This window comes from Seriola lalandi, unplaced genomic scaffold (assembly GCF_002814215.2).
Source record: "Seriola lalandi dorsalis isolate HSWRI2012SDOR001 ecotype SW California unplaced genomic scaffold, Sedor1 jcf7180002054387, whole genome shotgun sequence".
In the NCBI taxonomy this organism is placed as follows: domain Eukaryota; kingdom Metazoa; phylum Chordata; class Actinopteri; order Carangiformes; family Carangidae; genus Seriola; species Seriola lalandi.
The window spans coordinates 645,653-666,800 of NW_019524940.1; the positions used below are offsets into that span (position 1 = coordinate 645,653).

The 21,148-nt window shown below is 37.6% G+C and overlaps 2 protein-coding genes and 1 non-coding gene across 3 annotated transcripts in view; 2 read left to right on the forward strand and 1 right to left on the reverse strand.

Annotated features, from left to right (window-relative positions):
• The window catches only part of mrs2 (magnesium transporter MRS2), a 13,086-nt gene extending 5,881 nt beyond the window's left edge, over positions 1 to 7,205 (forward strand). Inside the window, exons 5-12 of the mRNA XM_023409306.2 lie at positions 1,331 to 1,492; positions 1,647 to 1,777; positions 2,083 to 2,199; positions 3,858 to 3,927; positions 4,285 to 4,367; positions 4,747 to 4,864; positions 5,253 to 5,366; positions 5,532 to 7,205. Of these exons, the coding sequence (XP_023265074.1) occupies positions 1,331 to 1,492; positions 1,647 to 1,777; positions 2,083 to 2,199; positions 3,858 to 3,927; positions 4,285 to 4,367; positions 4,747 to 4,864; positions 5,253 to 5,366; positions 5,532 to 5,591 (855 nt within the window). The 3' untranslated portion in view covers positions 5,592 to 7,205. The remainder of the gene's footprint in view (positions 1 to 1,330; positions 1,493 to 1,646; positions 1,778 to 2,082; positions 2,200 to 3,857; positions 3,928 to 4,284; positions 4,368 to 4,746; positions 4,865 to 5,252; positions 5,367 to 5,531) is intronic.
• On the reverse strand, positions 2,485 to 2,557 carry trnar-ucg (transfer RNA arginine (anticodon UCG)). The gene has a single exon. It is a non-coding gene; the product is annotated as a tRNA-Arg (tRNA).
• A 1,364-nt stretch (positions 7,206 to 8,569) lies between the features above and the next one.
• LOC111657208 (uncharacterized) lies at positions 8,570 to 19,738 on the forward strand. Its single transcript, XM_023409300.2, has 5 exons — positions 8,570 to 8,871; positions 14,572 to 14,704; positions 15,348 to 15,550; positions 16,007 to 16,313; positions 16,535 to 19,738. The coding sequence occupies exons 1-5, from the start codon at positions 8,812 to 8,814 to the stop codon at positions 16,696 to 16,698; spliced, it is 867 nt and encodes a 288-aa protein (XP_023265068.1). The 5' UTR covers positions 8,570 to 8,811; the 3' UTR covers positions 16,699 to 19,738.
• The last annotated feature ends 1,410 nt before the right edge of the window (positions 19,739 to 21,148 follow it).

Sequence of the window (21,148 nt, forward strand, 5' to 3'; positions counted from 1 at the left end):
GAAAAAAGGTGAAATATTGTGGGTTTCTAAAGAAAATTCCAATGCATTGCTAATGCATTATTTATTCCCAGTTTTTTGGGAATAACTTTGGGAAAAATTGGAATTTTAACACCAAAAGTCATAGCACCCCTTGCGGGATCAAGACGCACGTTTTGATGTATATATTACCGGGGTTTTCTCAAAGCTGCGGGACGAGTTACGCGCCGAAATTTGGCGGAAGAATAATGCCCCGAGGCACTCCTCTCAGCTATTCTAGCTGTAGAGGAGTGCCTCGGAGCTGAGCACCCGTGGCACTAAATAGGCAAAGGTCTAGTAAGTTGACTTATTATCTAGCCATCTTTTTTCTGTTTCTTTTCTTTTCTTTCTTTACTAGTGTCCCGTGTCGTATTTTCCTCCTGCATGGATGATGTAAACTAAGTGTTCTCTACATTGTATCATCTTCGCTGACGAATGGGTCACAGTTACAATTGAATGAAAAGGAATACATGAGCATAATAATAAAGGCAAATGTTTTAACATTATTAGACTGCTAAACAGTGAAGATGCAGGCCTGGAATCAAGCCTGTTTGTATTTCATTACACTTTTAAATCAATATGAGATCAAGGAATTAATATAAACATTTTAATACATCATGTACCCAAACCTTTTTCTGACAACAACAGAAACCATAGAAACTGTATTTCCTTCTAAAGTTTAAAAGAAAAAAAACTACCATGACTGTTAGAAAGACAAACAAGTAAACAAACAAAGGGATAAGTGACTGATGCATCACGTAGCCTACAGTAATGTAACTGTTGCATGCTTCTGGTTCTGTAATTGATTATGTGCTTAATAAACTAAAACACAAATACAGCGCAGTGCCGGTACATTACCTGAATACTGAAAGCTTTCTGTGCCCAGGGCTGTCTGCCTCTGCTGACTATGGCACGGTCAAATATTGACAGTGTGTGAATGCTGCTTGAGGCCCAGGATGCAGAATGTGATCACTGACCCTTATAGGTGTGGCTGTGTTGGGTATCCAGCTGTGGCTTTAGAGATCAGAGTCAACTATTGGTCCTGTAGTTTTCCAATCATACACACCTATAGATGCCCAGACACATTCACACTAACATATGACATTTCATAAGCTATTACTAAAAAGCCATGCAGTTGTTGAAGAAATTCTAGTAATTTCAAAGTTTTCAAAACAATTTTTGTTTTCAAATATCTTAAAAATCTGAATGACGATGTGTATATTCGGTGTAAGCTTCCAATATTGGGGATCGGAGTACATATTTCAGTGCTTTCTAACATAACTTAGCTTTTATTTCACCCCTTGTGTCTCCACAGTCTCTGAAAGCCATTGTGACCCCACAGTCCCTTTTGGTGTTGGATTTTCGTGGTCTGGGATTAGAACGCTGGTTGGTACTGGAGCTCGCCCCTCAGCTAGCATCGCAGACACACTCTCTGCCCTTTGAGTTCAGAGCACTGGAGGCTATACTGCAGCACAAGGTGAGGCAGATTAGAGAAACGCTGTGTGTCTGTGTGTTTAAGCATGTTCTAACCCAGATAAAACCTCTGTAAAATGAGGACATGCATGAGGTTCTTTTCCGAAATGAAGTGAAGGCTCGTACATATGTGTGTCTTCATGTGTTTGTGTCAATAGGTAAACACTCTACAGACCCGGTTGAATGAAGTTGAACCAATTATATTGGATGTATTGGAATCCCTAGTGGATCCTAAAATCCTTTCTGCTGATAGAAGTAAACTGCATATACTGCTGCAGAACAGCAAGAGGTAAAGCACACAACCATGCACATTGACTACAAATAGCTTGTGAATGCAACATGGTTAGACTAGGTGAAGCATAGGATTGTAATGTTTGTCTAAATTAAGGATCAGTGGAACTAGCTCAGTTATGTTGTTAGCCATATCATTTTTCAGCATAACAATTCAGTTTCTTCACTCAAAAATACTCTACAATTTAATTTTGAAGTCACCATCGCTTTTCATCTTTGGATCCTTGTACCATGGAGTTTACAGTTTCAGCAACATGGACAGTTATATATTGTGTCTGTGTCTCTTGTACCTCTCTTGTACAGTTTATCAGAGTTGGAAACGGACATAAAAGTTTTTAAGGACTCCTTGCTGAAGATTTTGGATGAGGACGAGATGATTGAAGAACTCTGTCTGACTAAGTGGACAGACCCAAGAGTTTTGTATGTTACACATGCACTCATATACACTTGCATGAATCCAAACAGCAGTTATCTTGAAAGCTCATATAAGGTTTCATATAGGCCCGGTCAGTGGCTGCAGTAAAGGATAAGAAAGGATAAGACCTTGTTGATCCCCCCCAAGGTGTTTAAGTCTGTTTCCCCTTTGAGTAGTATTTCCATCCCCTTTAAATAATGTATTTCTGTATCGTTGTGATAAAACAATGTAAAGTATGTCTTCAGAAACATCGAGAAACTACAGACACACATGGAGGAAAATTAAAAATCCGACCACGAAGGGACTCGAACCCTCAATCTTCTGATCCGAAGTCAGACGCCTTATCCATTAGGCCACGCGGTCAGATGAAAGGAGAGTACATCACTCCCCAGAGCAGTGGCTGGGCCTCTTACACAATAGGCCTCATAGCAAGAGTGGTGATTTTAATGGGATACACATGTGATTTAAGAGAGCTCGTCTAATCATCCGATTATTCTCTCAAAATTAAAATGTTTTCTTTAGTATTATGAAATTTAGGAGGGCTTTAAAAGCGCCCTACGACTCTTGTCTTTCTTTCCTGACATGCAGAAAAATATTAGCTTGACTTATGGATTTTAGTGGCTTAACGGTGAAGGATTTGAAGTTCAAGTACGTTCCCAACGTTAGAAAAAACACAAATAACTAATAAAACCGCCGATTAAGTAACCGAGACTACCTCCCCCCCTAACACCTCTAACCCCCTAACATGCCTAACTAGCATTATTATGCACTTACGGTTGCTTTACCTGATCTCCTTGCACAGTGTAACATCACCTACTATATCTATATTCTCTCCTCTGTGTTCATGGCCCCCACTCATTAAAGTTTTATGGTGTGTTTAGCATCTAACTTCACGAAAAAACCATCGACACTTCATTTCTGTAATATGCACGGTTCTGATATAGACAGCTGTATTAATATGTTCTAATTGTCTCCGGTCCCTTAATGCAACAAGTCAAAACTCTTACATTCGTTATTTTTTATTTAGTGCCTGCGGATTTTCGACAGTTCACACTTGCAGCATGATTAGTTTGAATTCTTAATTTTGCTCTTGCGGTTTTATTTGTAAATTAAACTTAATCGTTGGCGTCTATTTCGCCCTTGATCAAGTCTTCCGTCCGCACGCACCTTCACGTGATATTCGTCAGGTTAACACGAGCAGTTTACGACAAGCTCAGAGTTTGGTGAGTCTGAGTCGAAACACACGTAGGAGGAAACCTCATAAGAAAATGTAAGAGACGGGATGACAATATAAAAATGTCTTTGCATGAGGCCTGCTGATTTATGGATATTATATTTTAAGATATTTAATATCTGGCTGCTCAAGACAAGGACTGATACTACTAACTTGATGTATGTTTTGATGTATTTTGAGATATTAAAATGGTCAACATTTGTCACTTTTGTTCTTTAGAATAAATCAGTTGTATTTTCAGTTTTATGATTGAAAAAAAAATTACATTGAAAAACCTGCTTTTTCTTTTCTCAAAAGTATATAGAGCATTTCCAAAATATAAATGCTTATACTGATTGTTGAACATTTTAATAACTACCAGGTCTTTTTTAAAACATAATTTTTATTTAAAAATGTTATGAATATATGATTGTCTGTCTGTCTTTCTAGTGAGGAGAGCAGTTTGGGCATTGACCATGCTGAGGAGATGGAACTGTTGCTGGAAAATTACTATATGCAGGTAGTACTACTTTTCTGATATGCTAATAGATATAAAAAAAGATTCAACTCCTGATAGTTTGTGCATTCTCAACAATCAGTGAAAAAATGGATAAAGTTATAAATTAAATATAATTATAGCTGGAATGAGATTTTCAAATTGCATGATGGCCTGACCAGACGTAACATCTCTTTTGTCTTCATGTAATCATTTATATTTACTTGCACCTTTATTGCACTGTTTAACCCGTCCCCTTGCACCGCCTGTTTTGATATCAAACGCACAGATATGCAATGTTAAATGTCATGTACAGTGCATGAGGGGGTGTGGTGATTGTGGCTGAGTGTTCATACAGTGATTGTGAACTGATCCATACAGGCTGAAGAGCTGGGGAACAAGACCAGAGAGCTGAAGGGGCTGATAGATGACTCTGAGAGTGTCATCTTTATCAATCTGGACAGGTACACACACGCACACTGGGTGCACAGTATGTATACATACTGTGTGGATGCATATTTTTGGATAATTAGCAATACTGTGGTTGTTAGGCCTGTAAGTGGAGCTGCTTCAAACTGCCACTTGTATTCTACTGTAAGTAAAATATTTGGACGATCCAAATTCTGTATTTCTAGTACTCGTCATTTACTGGATTTTGTTTGCAATGTCTTACATAATATTGTAACTTAGAATGTGTGTAGTTGTGAAAATCAACACATTTTTACTCATTCTAACTCTAAAATAGGATTCAGAGAAAATAAAGCTGACTCATAAAAGACATATTTTAATTCCTCTTGAAACAAAATGACTTGCTGGCTCTACATGTATTGTCTCTTATTTTAGCCACCGCAACGTGATGATGCGTCTGAATCTGCAGCTGACAATGGGTTCCTTCTCCCTTTCCTTATTCGGCCTGATAGGGGTGGCCTTTGGAATGAATTTGACGTCGTGCTTTGAGGAGGTGAGACAGGAAATGTCACGTGGAGTTTGACTGTTGTGTTAACTGTTTAAAGCCTCTCAAATATGAGGATTTTCTTGCTTGTTTTGATTTTATATTTCTGTAAGCCTTTGACTTTTGGACTGATATTCTGACACAACGAGCAACTTAAACTTTTATATTTAGAAAACATCTAATGGAGTTTTGTCATTAATTTTGACATTTAACAGAAGAAAAGATTAATCTGTTTAATATAAACATTTTTGATTTTGAATCTTAATATGTTTCCTCGTGTGTATCTTAGGTGTATCCATTCATGTTGAACCATGTGTCTGTCTATGCACACTGTACCTTTTTTGTATATTTATAAACACATATGTTTTTGTGTTTGTCTGTTCATTTTTGTTACCAGGACCCTCGTGTTTTCTGGCTGGTAACAGGCTTCATGTTCTTGGGCAGCGGGCTGATCTGGAGACGACTCCTGTCATTTCTTGGACGACATCTAGAGCCATCAATACCCCCACTAGTAAGATACGCAGAAACACACAACATGTATATCATGGCACGTCGTATGTGTTCCTCTGCACGTGCATGTTCTGAGGCCATTCCTCAAACTGATATAATTTACTGATGATAATTTCACTCACAAGTTTCCAGATGAATGAGTGGCATTTCTCCTGTTGTGATGCAGATCCCTCCAGTTTGGAAGAGAAATATGAAATCATCAGACATGAAAACGGGAGTCAGATGAAGTTCTACCTCCGCTCTGTAAAATGCCACAGACCTCACACAGACTCTGAAGCTTTAAAGACAATTGTTTTATTTCCATGAACCTCCTGAATCTCTACTAATGCTGGAAATGTTCATTTTTTAGCACACCTCACTGTTTTGCTCTCCCATGCCTACAGCAGAGATCGAGACTGATTCCACTGTGTTGCTTTGTCCACATTAACATATTCCTCTCACTATATTGGGGCTATTTCTAATGATTGATTAGATTTCTTCATAGCTAATCATATCATATCTGTGGATAAAACATGTGGGCACAGAGTATTGCTCTGTCATCACTGTTTTTTATGGGAGTAAATATAGGCGAGAGGAACTAAAACTGAAACCAATAACAACATAACTAATATGATAAACACCTTACATGCATTTGCACGTTCCCTCATATTATAGGTGAAAAAAGGTGTGTTAAAAGGAAAATAATCCTATTATTTAAATAAATGTGAGCAATATGAATGTGTAAAGTCTAAGTCAAAGTTTATGAAGAGTTATTTATTCTACGCGCTTCACTCTTTGTGAAACTGTAGTTACAGTACAACATCACTTAGACAATAAGGACTTTGCTGTGAAAAGGGTCTATATGGAAAACATTTTAACTGTCAAAGCAGAAAAAGCTCAGGTGTAAATAATATTAACATTGGCTCCCACCCAGTAAGTGTCCCACATCATCTGGATGGTTTGCAGGGACTATTTTTGAACCACTTCCTGCTCTGAAGATGGAGATGGAGATTTCAAGAGTATAACTTGTATTTTATACATGTATTTTCATGAACATGGGGTTGGGTTCATTTTATTTCCCTTACAACAAATATCAGGAATTTTGCCTTGGTCAGCTCATCATGCAACAGAGCAGATACAACAACATTCAACAAAGTATACTAATAATAAAACCGTATCTATTAGAACATTTTAAAATACACAAAGTACCATAGATTAAAAAATATATCTGAAAACAAAAAATGATTCACCTGAAGTGCCAGCAGTCAGCAAACTATTAGTATTCTGAATGTTAAAGGTGGAATCTCAATTAAAACATGTATAAACCTTCTACCAGAGAAACCTTTGTCATTCTGGGATAATTTATCCCAAAGCAAACTATAGTGATTAGCATACGAGACTCTGTCACCACAGCAAACACACTGACAACCCAGGTCTTACTGCGGTGGCTTCCAGCCTGGGGTTGAGAATACCCTTAAGGGGTCACAAGATAAATCTGAAGGGGCATGAGGTGATCAACAGGACAGAAAAGCAGAAAATAAAACATTTAATCTCGATAAATTATTTGTTTATTTTTTCTAATTTTCTGTAATCTTTGTTTTTCCTAATTTTACCACTTCAGGCCTCTAAAAATTACTCGTAGGTTGAATTGGTCAAAGCCGATAGACATATGCAACAAGTGATGAGGAATCATCAGGACAGTTGGCTTCATTTTCATGGGTCACAAGCAAAAGCTGTTAGAAACCAATGCCTTATAGTACTGTGTATTATTTATGTAAAGTCCATCCAAGTCCTTCCCATTTTCACTGTTCTTCTCTGTATTATATTTAATGCCTATAAAAATATTCACTATTCTCAGAAATGTTTCTTTTTCTTTTTAATAACACTGAATCATAGTTGATCTAATTCAGCTTCACTAATACTGAATAACCATTACTCCTTTCAAGCAAGGCACCTTGCAACTTTGACAGCTAAGAGTCTTTAAGTGTCAAAAATTACTGTTTTACATCCACTGAAAAAGATACAAGTCACTGAATATTTACAAGAGAAAGAGAACTTTCTTCACTGTAAATTCTCTTGGTACTATCCAAAACAGTTTGTTTTTGTGTTTTTTTGATATATCAGTGCAGTGTGTCAAGGTGTGACTCGGGTGCTCTTTGTGTTGTACTTTTGTGTTGTCGTAACCATTCTTCTGCACTAGATGGAGTCATATGTACAGTTTAAAATGCAGTTCATTGTCTGATGCTCCTCTACACACTGCAGTGGAGCAGCACACACTGGTCAGCCCCTTATCTCAGGTACACAACAAATATAATGAAACCAGTATGGGTCATTGAATTTTATGTATTTATTAATTACTGAGTAATGAAACACTGCCATGTGTATGTAGAAACTTAATGATTTGGTCAACTTATGAGCTGTTATATACTGCACTTAATATATACTAACAGGAGAAGTTACTGTGGCTTCTTACATCCAGTAATTCGGATCATGCTAAACATTATCTTGATACTTAGAAAAAGTAAATATTATAAGCTACATTTACTTAAACTTTTCAAAATAAAGGTATTGATTCTGCAGGAAATCAGCCTTGTGACAGATATAATTATTAATACTGATTGATCAATGTGTAAGCAGCATCTTACTGTTGTAGCTGCTCAAGGTGGTGCTAGTTTCAAATACTTATATATGTACGGTCAGCCTGTTTAGTCCAGTGGTTCCCAACCTAGGGGTTGGGCTCCTCCCAAAGGGTCACAAGATAAATCTGAAGCATCATGACATAATTAATGCATAGGAGAGGAACTCCTGATACACAAATTTGTAATTATATTTTGAGCTTTCTCCTAGTCTTTAATTATTTGTGACATATTGGAGAGTTTTACCTCTTAGGATCTCAAACAGTTATTTAAATTCCGAGGGGAAATGTCTCTTTGGTGAAACTGCTAACATCTCATGGAAGTTGAAAACATGACATCAAGTATGTATTGTATTTTCTAACCTTATCAAATGTCTTTATATAAAATTTTGAATTTAGAATGTAACCAGGAACTACAGCTGATATCCTAGATTAGGATAGTGGATTCACTGTTTAAAAAAGTGTGTGTGTGTGTGTGTGTGTGTGTGTGTGTGTGTGTGTGTGTGTGTGTGTGTGCGCGCGCGCGCGTCCATTGAGAAACGCCCCCAGCCTCGTGCCTTCTTCATTGAACGTCACCTCGTGCTGACGTCAGTCGCCGCGGAGCCACGCTGTACTGCCAGTCCAAATAACTTCTCCAGAGGAACTCCAACGCGTCCAGGAGCCGTCCACCGAAGTGCCGAGAATTAACATCGGAGCTGTAAAATAACACCAGTGAAAACGTGACGAGGAATTAGCTGAACGACATTACTTTGCCTCTCAGCGTATACAGTTTAGTTTTTCCTCTCTATTTATACTTTTTCCTCACAACTGCCGTTTCACTTTGGAAGTAAAGATGAGGAGTCTGTGGTTGTTTTTCCTCGTCGGGCTGGCGACTGGGTTTATCAGTGAAAAAGTAAGTGGCTTTAAATTACGGTTTTTACTATAAATTTGGACCAGTTGACCCTAATGGAAAACCTGGATGTTATTTGACTCGATAACGAATGATTTTATTGAATGTGTCTTTCTTTTATCCCGTTTAGGCACCAATTAGCCGTTAAGATACGTTTAAAAGAGGCAAACCTCTTTAACGTTTAATTTTGTTCAGTTGTTTCTGTTTCACATGCATGTTCCCCATAAAATCAACGAGGAATTAATTTGAATAATCTTCATACAATGTTACACCATCCTGATTCAGTATGTTTATTTTATGGTCACGTTTTCCCTAATTGGTCCACCTGGTCGTATTTTGTATAGTCTGCGATAAGATGATCAGCATGAAAATAACATTACCTGTTTTTAAGTTTAAACAAATATTATCTTCCAGGAAGCAACAGTATTTACATAAGAGATATGTTATTTGGTGGACTGAACCAGACTTTGCTGATATTCAGCCACAGTCTGTGTATTCAACCCAAGTTCAGGCGTCCAGTCGGTGTCAAGTTCACACAGGGCCAAAGTCTGTTCAGCCCCCATCTCACAGCTTTGACATTTAAACCCAAACCTCCAGACCTGGCCTGAATTTCTCACCCACACAAGGTTTAGAATGTCATTATTTGAAAAATGAAATCTTGAGTCATAATGAATAATTAACAGGAATAAAAAACAAGAGTCTGGCTGTCTTTCCCTCTCTCTTTCTCTCTATGTGTGTCTGTTGTGAAGCAGAATATATCCTTATTAATGTGGATAATGATTTAATCCATTACAGCCTATGGTAATTGTATGTACATGTACATGGTGGTGGCTGTGTGTGTTTAGTAATCCATCAGTTCAAGAACACCTCAGGTCACAGTACGGCTAGTTGTTGTGGCCTTAAAAGTGAATCTCGCCCACTCTCAGTATGTACAGGCTGTGCCTCTTTCACTGGGACAGTTCAGTCAGTATAGACCTGAGCATGAACTGCTTTCTTTCAAAGCTAGAGTCCAGACAAGCAAGGCTAGTGATGCAACCCAAGTCTTGCCGTCTTTCCCTCTCTCTTTCTCTATGTGTGTGTCTGTTGTGAAGCTGGAAAACACCTGGAAGTGACAGGCTAAAGCAGAGCTCTGTACATTGTCACAAGTGTGACAATATCCCGGTTGCATGATTTATTGACTGTAAAAGTACCAAACGAGAGTCAGGGAGATTTGACACCTCTCCATGGATGCATGTTATTTATGATTGATAGTCTGTATATTGTGAAAGGGAGAGGACTGAAACCTGAGACTGTCCTGCTGTATTTTGTAGTGGGGACTGAAAGGCAAGCACACATTTGGTTAATACTGGAATAAATACAGTTTTTCATTTTTTCCCCCATCCAAGGAGTTTCAATCTTATCATGATCACTGAGAAAAACTACTTTTTTACTGCAAAACTTTAATTGTATCATCTTGTAATGTGCTCCCTACTCTGATCCGCATATGCTTTGATTCGCCCAGTCCAGTCCTAAATTGCTGGGTGTGATGGGTTACATCATATATTCAAACTGTCTCTTTCTCTTGAGTGTGGCTGAAGTGGCTATAGAATTACTTGTTAGCCAGTCAGCAATGTTGCTCACTTCTGAAAGATGAATGTTCAAACAGGCTTTCTGCCTTTGACAGTTTCTGAGCCGGTAGTTGTGTCATTTTCTGGATGGATGACTCACAGTGAGTCCCACTGGGCTAGTCCAGACAAGCATGAAAATGCGTGGGATGCATGCAGTTTTCCAACCAACCAGAAAAGGCAAAAGGAAGAGTGTATCACTGGTTCTCATTATTATTAATGATTATCTTCATGGTGCTTCTGAACATATGACAGGAAGACCAAATTACACATGTATGAATAAGAAATGATTAAAATGATAATCCTTGTGCTCTCAGTTAACTAATAGCATGGCGTTGGTCACAACATATTAGTGTTCTCTAAATGAAGGGTAGACTGTACACATCCGATTGGCTTCTGGACTGTTTCTATGACATTTTTGTGACTGCTGATTGTATTGCTGATTGTAATCTCAACATGTCCTTGAGGGATTTTCACACCACTGTATATGTACAACTAGACCAAAAAAGTTGTAAACAAGAGCTAACTAAGTTTTTTACAGTCAGATTTGTACCACATATTGATTTGTCTCTTTATCTTACACTGTTCTTTGCTCAATCACAGTGCTTTTAAAGGTCATGTCTTCTAACCTTTATTTTGGGGCCAGCAGATTCAAATTACTGTGATACATATCTCAGTTTAGGCCACAATATCTTCTATGCGTAAAACAAAAGTAGATATTATTTTCTTTTGTTAGTGTCCCTTGAATTTTCTGGACGATGCCACCCAACCCTGTCCGGACCTACAGAGTTGTAACAAAAATGTTAAATATCTATTTACCTCAAATTGGCTTGCTTTTTTTTTTTTAAATTTTCAAATAATTTTGCCTTTGTGAAGCATTTACAGTGTCTAACTGCAATCAAAAGACTAAATAAAACATGACACTGTGTCATGCTGCTGCTATCTAGATTGTGATGACAGGTCTTTTGTGTGCTTTTGGCTGTTACACAACCTCACTTTTGACCCGACTGCTCTGTCATTGACTTCCAGCTCATTGGGGAAATGTTTTAGTTTAATAACTGTTAGCCCACCAGACACAAGAAAACATGGGTTTGTTGTTTACTAGATTTAATAATGCACTCCCAACACACTCACATACCCTCCCTGTGTTATTTCTGCAATGTTTTATCACCGTGACCTGACTGTTTCCAGAAAACTGTCTTCACTATGACAAAGCACAGTGATGCCAGATGGTTATATACGGTCTGTGTGTATGTGTGTGTGCACTATGTACATATGTATGTTTTCCAGATGTGTGTAACCCTTAAGTGACTGAGTCAAGTCTTCCAGCAAACCCTAATGCATAACTTCTTTCTGGCAGGGGGGATGGAGAAAGAAATTTTTGGTTGTTACATTGTACATGTACTGTACAGGTGTTTTGAGAACACTGGAGTTGAAACACTTTTGATTAATCAGTTTGTCAATAAACAGTAAATTATTCGCAATAATTTGTATAAGGCATTTATGAAGAAAAAAATGCCAGCTTCTCAAATTAAAAAATGTCTTTACTTTTACTGTTATTTCATTGTAAACTGAATATATTTGAGTTGGACATAACAAAACATATAAAATATATAATTTGATTTCTTTTATGAGTGATTGTACATATATCCAGCATATTGTCATATTCATCGATATCAGAATATATCCTTATTAACGTGGATAATGATTTCAACCATACAGCCTATGGTAAGTGTATGTACATGTACATTGTGGTGGCTGTGTCTGTTTAGTAATCCATCAGTTCAAGAGCGCCTCAGGTCATAGTAGGGCTAGTTGTTGTGGCCTTAAAAGTGAATCTCGCCCACTCTCAGTATGTACAGGCTGTGCCTCTTTCACTGGGACAGTTCAGTCAGTATAGACCTGAGCATGAACTGCTTTCTTTCAAAGCTAGAGTCCAGACAAGCAAGGCTAGTGATGCCCAACTGAGAGCTGCGAGTTTGACAGTGAATATAAAATAAGATGGCTCTTAACTCAAATATCTCTTTGGTCATACACACAAATTGTAAATTTGAGGTAAAGACACAGACATCTGACATTAGATGGACATCACATTTGCATGTCCAGGGCAGTTCTGCTTTTGTGTGTGTGTGTGACTGTGTGTTTCATTTTGACAAGCACAGCATCTGCTTTTGTAATCCCTGGCTGATGATAGCAGGAATGTGAGAACCCCGTCTGCTATTTCAGTCAGTCTTGGTATTATGAGACTTCACTGTCCTTTGAAAATTGATGTTGATGATTTTCTGTTTGGCTTGTTTCCCCACAGTGTGAACATCTGGTTGGTCTCATAATGTTATCTCGCTGTATTCTTGTCCTGTTGTTTGTTGTTACATCTCAGTCAGCTCAAACAAACTTCAGTTATCACAGGCTCCATGGGAATTGAGCTAAAAACTTTGTCCTGAGTCTTGATTGTGTTTAATAAGACCAAAAACTTATATGTTGCAGAATGAGCAGTCTTATTAGATTGAGTGTTCTGCAGTTACAGAATAAATACACAAATTTCATATCCTGGCTTATTTTACTCTAACTCTGTTCTCTGTTTATTAGAAATGGCATGCAGATCCCCCCTGACTGTGCTTCTCCCGTCAGCTTGATGCTGTTATACCTTAACAGACACTGATACTTCATGCCTTTCATGGTTTACGTTTATATTTAATTTGCATTTTTTCTTTTGTTAACAAAAGAAATCTTTACCGTACTGGGGTTGCGGGTTTGGGAGGGCATTGTTTCTGTTCTTGTCTGTCTTCCCTTTTGTGGACTTCTTAATGAAAAGTGGCTTATATGCCTCAATAAAAACATCTTTACAAAATAAAAAGAAATGGCATGCAGAGAGACCATAAATGCATTAGTCTAATCAGTTACCATCTGTATGACTTATTGGGTTTTGTTTGTTGTCTTGTGATTACATTTTTGCCTACAGATGAGCAAAGGTATACTGCCAAATGAAAGGTTGTATTGGCATGAGAAGACTCATGCCTTAAGAATTTATTCATGCTTTTACGCCCCTCTAGTGTGAATATTTATTGCAGCAAAAGACAGAACAGTAAACCTCCTCATGCATCTTATCCTCTGTCCTCAGCACCTGTTTAACGAGAAACACACAGTACTGTCCCTGTCTCTCTCCTTCCTTTTCCTTACTCGGTTTCCCTCCTTTCTCCCTCTCTCAGCACCTGTGTTAGTGGAGGCATAGTATACATACCAGACATACTTCAGGTCTCAATGGGCCATATTCATCCACGCCTGTGTGTGTAATGTGTGTATGTCTGTCTCTGTGTCTTACTACCAACATCTGCTGAACCATTCCTCTTCTTTTAAATTTCAAACTCATTATCAGGTTTTTGTCTTATTCCTTTGTTTCTCTGATCTGCGTTAGCTGTTTGTTATATTATCTTCTGTTTGAAGTTGACTTAGCTTGTTTGATTCAACTTCAGTCACAGTCAAATTTCAACAAGTCAATGAATAACTTCATCTATTTAATTACGGCATCTGTTTTTTTGCTCAGACCAGGCTTTAGATGAAGAGACACATAGGGTTTTGGTTTTCATCACACTCCTTTGTCGAGTGTTTGGGTTGGTGGGAATATATGAAATCGTTTTTTCCATGTGTGTGTCCACTTGTCTGTTCTGTGTGTTGTCTTTTGAAGTTGCTCTATCCATCCCTCCTCCTCACACACACACACACACACTGCACTGATCTCTGCTGTCTGGGTCTGTGAAGCTTCACAAATTACTGCCACAGCAGATAAAAGAAACAAGAAACCAGCCTCCATCTAATGTATATGCTACAGTATGGATGGAATACACACAACTTCCAGACACCAGTGAATACTCCGGCATATTTGGCCAGCATAGGTCATTGGTTGTGGGAGGTATTGTCTTACCCCCAAACTGTAGAGATGTTCACATGTTTTCGATTAGTGGAGGGAATTTTGTAAGTGTGAATGAAGCGGATGTATGTGCATCTATGTCTCTCTCGCCCTCTTTTTTCTTTTGTTAGTATTTCTCTCCTGTTTGCATCAAAGGAGTAACTAAAATATCTGTATTTTTTTCCTTTCTTCTAGCTTTTGGTCACCTCCCAGTCACCGTTTTCCACAGCAGATGACTTGTACCTAGAGGGGCGAACATCAGGTGATCTCCCTATAGATGATGAAGATGGCGAAGATGATGGCTCAGGCTCGGGATCTGGAAATTACGGTACGGAGGATACTGTCTCTTGAACTCTCCTAGTTTGTAATTGTTTTTTGTGTAATATTAAATTGAGGGGTCACAGTAGAAGTAAAATTAGCACAAAGAAATTTGTAGAAATTGTACTTTCTGGAACTTCATTTCAAATTTCCTTACAAGCAGTCCAAAGGTTCTCCTGATCTTGTGTGTTTCTAACTACCCACTCAGTCAGACAAATGAGGAATATGTATTGTAGAGACAAGTGCTTGTAAATTCAGACACAGAAGCACTCTCTGTGTGCCAGATGTTTGTCCTGAGGTGATGTGAGATTTTATTGGAAGCTCACAGATGTCAAATACTTTCTGCCTTTATTATGAATGACTCACCTTTACACCCACAGTGAGTAACGTGTTGGAACATTTAGTTCATTCAGAACATTCAGTGTGATCCCAATATAAAGCGTTAATGTGGTATGATGTGGTTTTGTTAATTCCTGTAAGATATAAAACTCATAAATTGCATTCCTCCAGCATGTAACAAAACTGGTTAATGACCATCCTCAGAGCACGTTTTAAACGTAAATTCAAATCAATTCAAAAATAGCTTTTACTCCAAAATCCTTTATGGTTTTAGGTTGAAAAGAAAATGACTCTAAAGTTTTCCTGTATCTCAGCTTTCAGAGACCTCTCAGATGCAGAGGAGTTACTCAGAAGGTTTCTCAACTTCTCTAAGACCACAGTCTCCAAAGAAATGGTTCCAGTTCAGCCACAGCCAACAGCAGACTCTCCTCACAACCCACCAACCACACCAGCAGACAGCCAGGATCAGACAACAACACCAAACATATTCCCTACTGGAGACAACAGGGATGAGGAGGTAGAATCTTACTTTTCCTTTTACTTAAATCTTTATCTCAAAGTTATAAAAATCCTTATGACTTGGGTCCCAGGGCAAACCATGGTAGACTATTTCAGACAAATATTTTCAGTGGTATCGTTTCATACACTTTGAATGATTTTTTTTTTGTTGTTGTCGGTAATCTCATGATTTACAGATTTATCATAATCCAATCCACCTTGCAAGTATACACCATTATAGAAATGTTGATTTATGATGTTAGTGAGTTGATATAAAGTAATTTCTTACCTCTGCAAGGTGAACAGTAAAGCTATAAAACTAAGAGTTTTAACAATGTATTTCCAACATTTACACCATAGTCTAAATGGTGCTGACTATAAGATTTAAACCTACATTAGCTTCAAGTTTTTTCGACCCTACTTTTTTATCCAGTGCATCATGCATTTAATTTCATGCATGCGTATATTCTTCCAGGTACCAGGTATTGGCACAACAGCTGACTGGTTCTTGAAGAGTACCAGCCCCAGCTCCACCAGCATCCATCCCACTGAAACCACTGCAACCGAATTCAGTATAGACATCAGTGTAACCAAAGATACCGACGAGAACAACAGCCTGGATAGGTGGGATGTCTTGACATCCAAAGATAGTGAAGGTAAAGATTTGAACCAAGAGGAAATGGGCAATGATATGTCCAATGATCGAGGCAGAATATATGTGATTGACCCTCCAGGAGAGGTGACCTCTGAGAACATGTGGGAGCGGACAGAAGTTCTGGCAGGTAAGGACAGATTTCTACAAGCCCTTTTTAGAATATCAGGATTTAGATTGATGATGATGATAAAACCTTTTTGAATTTTTTCTTCTAAAATTATATATCTTGAAGTAAATGGTCCTTTTAATTATTTTTGACAGTGTTGTTCAGTCAAGGTCATAATGTCAAAAATTTGAACAGTTTGGAAGCTGGTCAAAAAAAAAAAAATTCTCTTGTGTCCTCTCCAGCGGTGATAGCATGTGGAGTGATTGGATTCCTCTGTGCTGTTTTCCTCCTCCTCCTCCTCGCCTACCGCATGAAGAAGAAGGACGAAGGTAGCTATGACCTTGGAGACACCAAACTTTCCACGACAGCCTATCACAAAGCGCCTACCAAGGAGTTTTATGCCTGAATTCGGCAATAGGGACTTTGAATGGAATCTTTAATCTGCCAATCAGGGCTGAGAATGGATCTATAAACAGCTGAAGATGGTTCCTGTTGTTGAAGTTTGAAGTCAAGCACCTCTGCTCTTCTTCAGTGCTCTTTAGAATTTTTTCTTTTATCTTTCCTACGCTCCTCCTCTGCCATCATTTTCATCTTTTTCTCCACATAATGTCCAGTTTTTGTGAAGAAGAGGCCATAACAGAACAAATAAGACTATTAAAATACATTCCTATCATTTCCATCCCAGGGAAAGGAGTTAGACATTCAATACACAGCCTAAATTTTGATAAAGGAATCTTCTCTTGAGTATCACAGCAGAAAACAACGTAGTCTTGGAAAGTGATCAACTTTAAAGTATTGATAACATTGTGCCTTAAACCTACATCTCAATGCTGAACCACGTGGGGCCGGACTTGGTTCTGCATTACACACAAATCAAATGTCCCATTTAGCAGAACTAAATAGGCCAGCTCAGACAAACAGCACAAGGAAGTAAACATGAATAGCCTTAATGCATTTTGAATGCTGTTAAATGAGACGGTGCCACATATGGGATTAATACTTCAAAGAACTTTCAAACGCTGATACCCTTTACCCTTTTATTTGAGGTCAAATTTGCTTTGTTAACATCTTGTATTGTTACATTTCATTTTCTGTACGCTTTACTTTGAAGGGTTTTTTTTTTTTGTCATTATGAGGAATGAATATGTTTTTTCATATGCTGTCCAGTATTGGTGTGAACGATTTTGTTACTCTGCAGGTACATATTTTTGTTGTTTTCTCTCAGATATTTGACATTTATATAACTGACCAAATATAAATGTGCTTTATTTGTCTTTTGGAAAATTATTTTTAGTAGCTTTTTTGATGTGTTTGCATATTTAGAGATTATATTTGTGTAAGCCATTTTTTAAAGAGATTTCAGTCTTCATTGCATTCATACATGGGTAGCCTAAAGCAGGTTAAAGTCCCTCAACCTTGCATCTGTCTAACATTAGTAATATTTTCAGGACTATTTTATTTGGTGACTGGTTGCAGCAAACGTGGGACAGGATTGCTAAGGTAGGGCCAAGGCTAATGACTATAATTCACAAACCATAAAAGTGACCAATGTTGTCTGACAAAAGCCAAAGCACATTCCTGTCTTACTGTCAACTGTATATGGCTGTAATGGCAGGTTTAGTTAAAGTCAAGTTAAAGGGACAGTTACAGCATTCAGTGTTTCTTACAGTTTATAGTGTCAGGGTTTATTCATGCAGCAGGGTTGGAGAGTTAAAATGCAATCAATGACAGATATCTGTTTCTTCTTAACTGTAATAAGTAGTGTAACCCACTGGGAGTTTCCAACTCTGTAATGTTTACAATGTTAGTCTGAGTGCAAGCATGTCAGGTTTTAAAGACGTTTCCTAATTCTCCTTCTATACCTTAACTAGCCAACCAAAGAAGTGTGGGATCTTTTAGACTTTTAGAGCTTGAATAAGGATACAGTTAACAGCTATGACAACAGGGTGTTATTCCCTTTTGATAGCACCTAATTTCTACTTGTGTGTAACCTGTAAAAAAGGATATATTTTAGTGAAAATATTGGATATTTGCCCTATGTATCGACTGAGGAATTTTATCCAGTTACCTACTGCTTATTATGTGTCAAAGCAGAATACTTTTCATGTCAGCTTTTCAATTACTGAAATTTGGGGGGGTGTCTTGAAGCACTATTGGTGGCCAAAAAATCTTAATGAAAAGGTTATTGGTTATCAAGATGACTGAGATTAATGGTTGATACATACAAAGAGGTGGGTTAAGTAGTTAAACTATGAGTAGACCAGCCATTTATCTACACATTCTCATCAAAATTACATTGAGTACAGATTGTTTATTTCTGTTGTTCTTAGTTTGTAGACTTTGAGTTCCATGCTGCATAACACATTTTAAATTGGTATAAGCGGTTCTTTTATGGGATTGTTACGGCCATTTTTGTTGTTAGATTTTCCTTTGTTAAAGGTCATTGACCCTATCTGTTGCAGCAATTTCTTTGTTTGTAAAATGTTACATTAATAATTTGCTTTAGTCAAGGCTTCTTAATAGTGTTTTTATGATATAACTACCATGGCAGTAATAGAACTATATCTGACTATTTTAGAACAATTCTAGACTATCTGAATGCAAATGCATACTACCTATTCATCATGGCTGGAATAAGCAGGACGATCTGATCACTAACCTACTGTGACTTACTGTTGATAACAAGATATTTTGTGGGCACTTGAATCCTTAGTGCCTTGCAATTCATTGTCTACATTCACGTATAGTGTTGTCATGCTTTGACCTTTGAGCTGTGTAGAACCATCTGTAATAGTTCTTGGCTAGACTGCACAACAACTGAAATGTCTACTATGAAATATCCCCAAAGGGGGTCAAGACAACAGGTCAGCACTTGCTGACAATCCAACAGGTGATGACACTCAATAACCTTTCTCTAGGATATCTGTAAGTTTATACAATATGTTGATAATACTATAATTTATACGTATTAATTTATACTTGCTTAGACAATAGTCCAGGTTAATAGGTCAGTGATAAATTGGGATTGTACAATATTTACTCATGGTTGAAGCCTCTTTGTGCCTACTGCTCAGTTGTTCAGTTGTTTTTTGTTTTTGTTTATTTTGATATTTATGTTTTTAGAGTATTTGACAAGCTTTGTTTCAATTCATTTTCGTTATCAATTATCCATCTTTTTCTATATGAATGACTCTAATAAATGATTAAAGTAGAATAATAAGTTCCTTGTAAATATTTAGCAACTTTCATTTTCATCTAAGTTGAATATGAATTAACTGATGCCTTGACTTAACAAATGATCAGCTACACAATGATGAGGACCAACCAAAATTTACCAATACGATGTATGTGCGAGAGGCGGCCTACAGAGAACCGTGTTGCTGAAATGGTATATCTAAGGAGGTTCACTACTGAATAAAAGATGTGGCTGTAATGCAATGCTGAAACTGGCTATTTGTCATTTTTCAGGCTTGGGGGATTGGTCTGAATATAAGATCATACATTCCTTCTTTGCCCTTGCACACACACATCAAAACAGGACAGATGTATTCACTCAACAGTATGTGTGCTAATGTTCAGCAGCCTCTCTGTCCCTCTTACTTTCTACCCTTTTATTTATCTTTTTACAGTCATTTACCTGTCGACTATCTATCTGTCTCTGGCACATACACAAAATCTGTGTGCTCATTGGCCACTCAAACAATAATTTTATGTATCCACACAGTATTTTGGACCTCTGTCTTATAAACCAGTGTTGTGCATTCACTGTGTGAAAAATGGCAAAACCAAAAGGCTATCCGAAGCCAGATTCTTCTGCAAGTCCTTTAATCTAATTCTACAGAAATTCATGGTGTCATTAGGTGAAAGCTCTGACTCAACACACAGTTTGTAATGAACATTGTGTAAAATGTCCCTACACTCGAAAGGCCACCTATTGGTAAAAGCAGTCAGATGTAAGTTTTGTTTTACTTGTTTGACAGTAGTGCAGAAAAACATTTCCTACTGACCTCAAGAAATATCCTTTTGAAAATGTAGGTGCCAGAAAAAAGAAAAAAAAGATTTCAAACCACTGCAACACCACCACCACCACCAGCAACATGTGAATGGAGCCTAATGGTCAGATGTTTTCTAAAGCCCAGCGATGCAGAGAGTAAAAAAACAAGAATGACAGAGGAAACTGAAAAAAGAGGCTGGTGAAAAACAGTGGAGACACTGGTTTTCTTATATCATTGTGTGAAAAGAAGAAAAAAAATGAAGGAAACTATAAGTAAACATGAATCTGATCCTTCTCACAGGGTGGGTCATTTACAGTGAATGCCATTGACTTTAGAAGATTAATGGTAGAAAAGGACGAGGGGTGAAAACCACAGATTGGGGTATGGGCAGAGATGTGCTCTGTTTTTTACAGTTTGTAAATATAATCCAAGAAGTGGACATCATTTTGGTAACCACAACTGTATGCTAGGACATCATTCTTCCTTCTATGCATTCAACATTGTTTAACCTATGCTGAATAATATTGAAACTGAAAAATGCACAGAGCATTCTCAGAATCAAATCTTCACAGAATGTGAACTATGCTAATTTTTACATTCCTTCAATCCAAACTTTGAGAGCTCAAACACACTTGGAACCTAATATTTGTTTTGTCTACATGCAATATACTTAAATCTATCCATGAAACAATGGCTGAACTAGGTGTCAGGTATGAACCCAAATCATTGAATGATTAAAGTCAATGTTAAAGTGCCAGCTTTGATACTCTATCATAAAAAGCTGATTGGGCCTAAATGTGTGTCTGAGTGTGTGTTAGCTATGAAAATAGTCTTTAGAAGTGACAGACTGTGTTATGCAGC

Excerpts from the sequence above, each read along its gene's own strand:
- LOC111657208 (XM_023409300.2), top strand. The coding sequence starts at position 8,812 with ATGAGGAGTCTGTGGTTGTTTTTCCTCGTCGGGCTGGCGACTGGGTTT. Across the intron at positions 8,872-14,571 it reads CTGGGTTTATCAGTGAAAAA|CTTTTGGTCACCTCCCAGTC; the intron begins GTAAGTGGCTTT and ends CCTTTCTTCTAG. Across the intron at positions 16,314-16,534 it reads GCGGACAGAAGTTCTGGCAG|CGGTGATAGCATGTGGAGTG; the intron begins GTAAGGACAGAT and ends TGTCCTCTCCAG.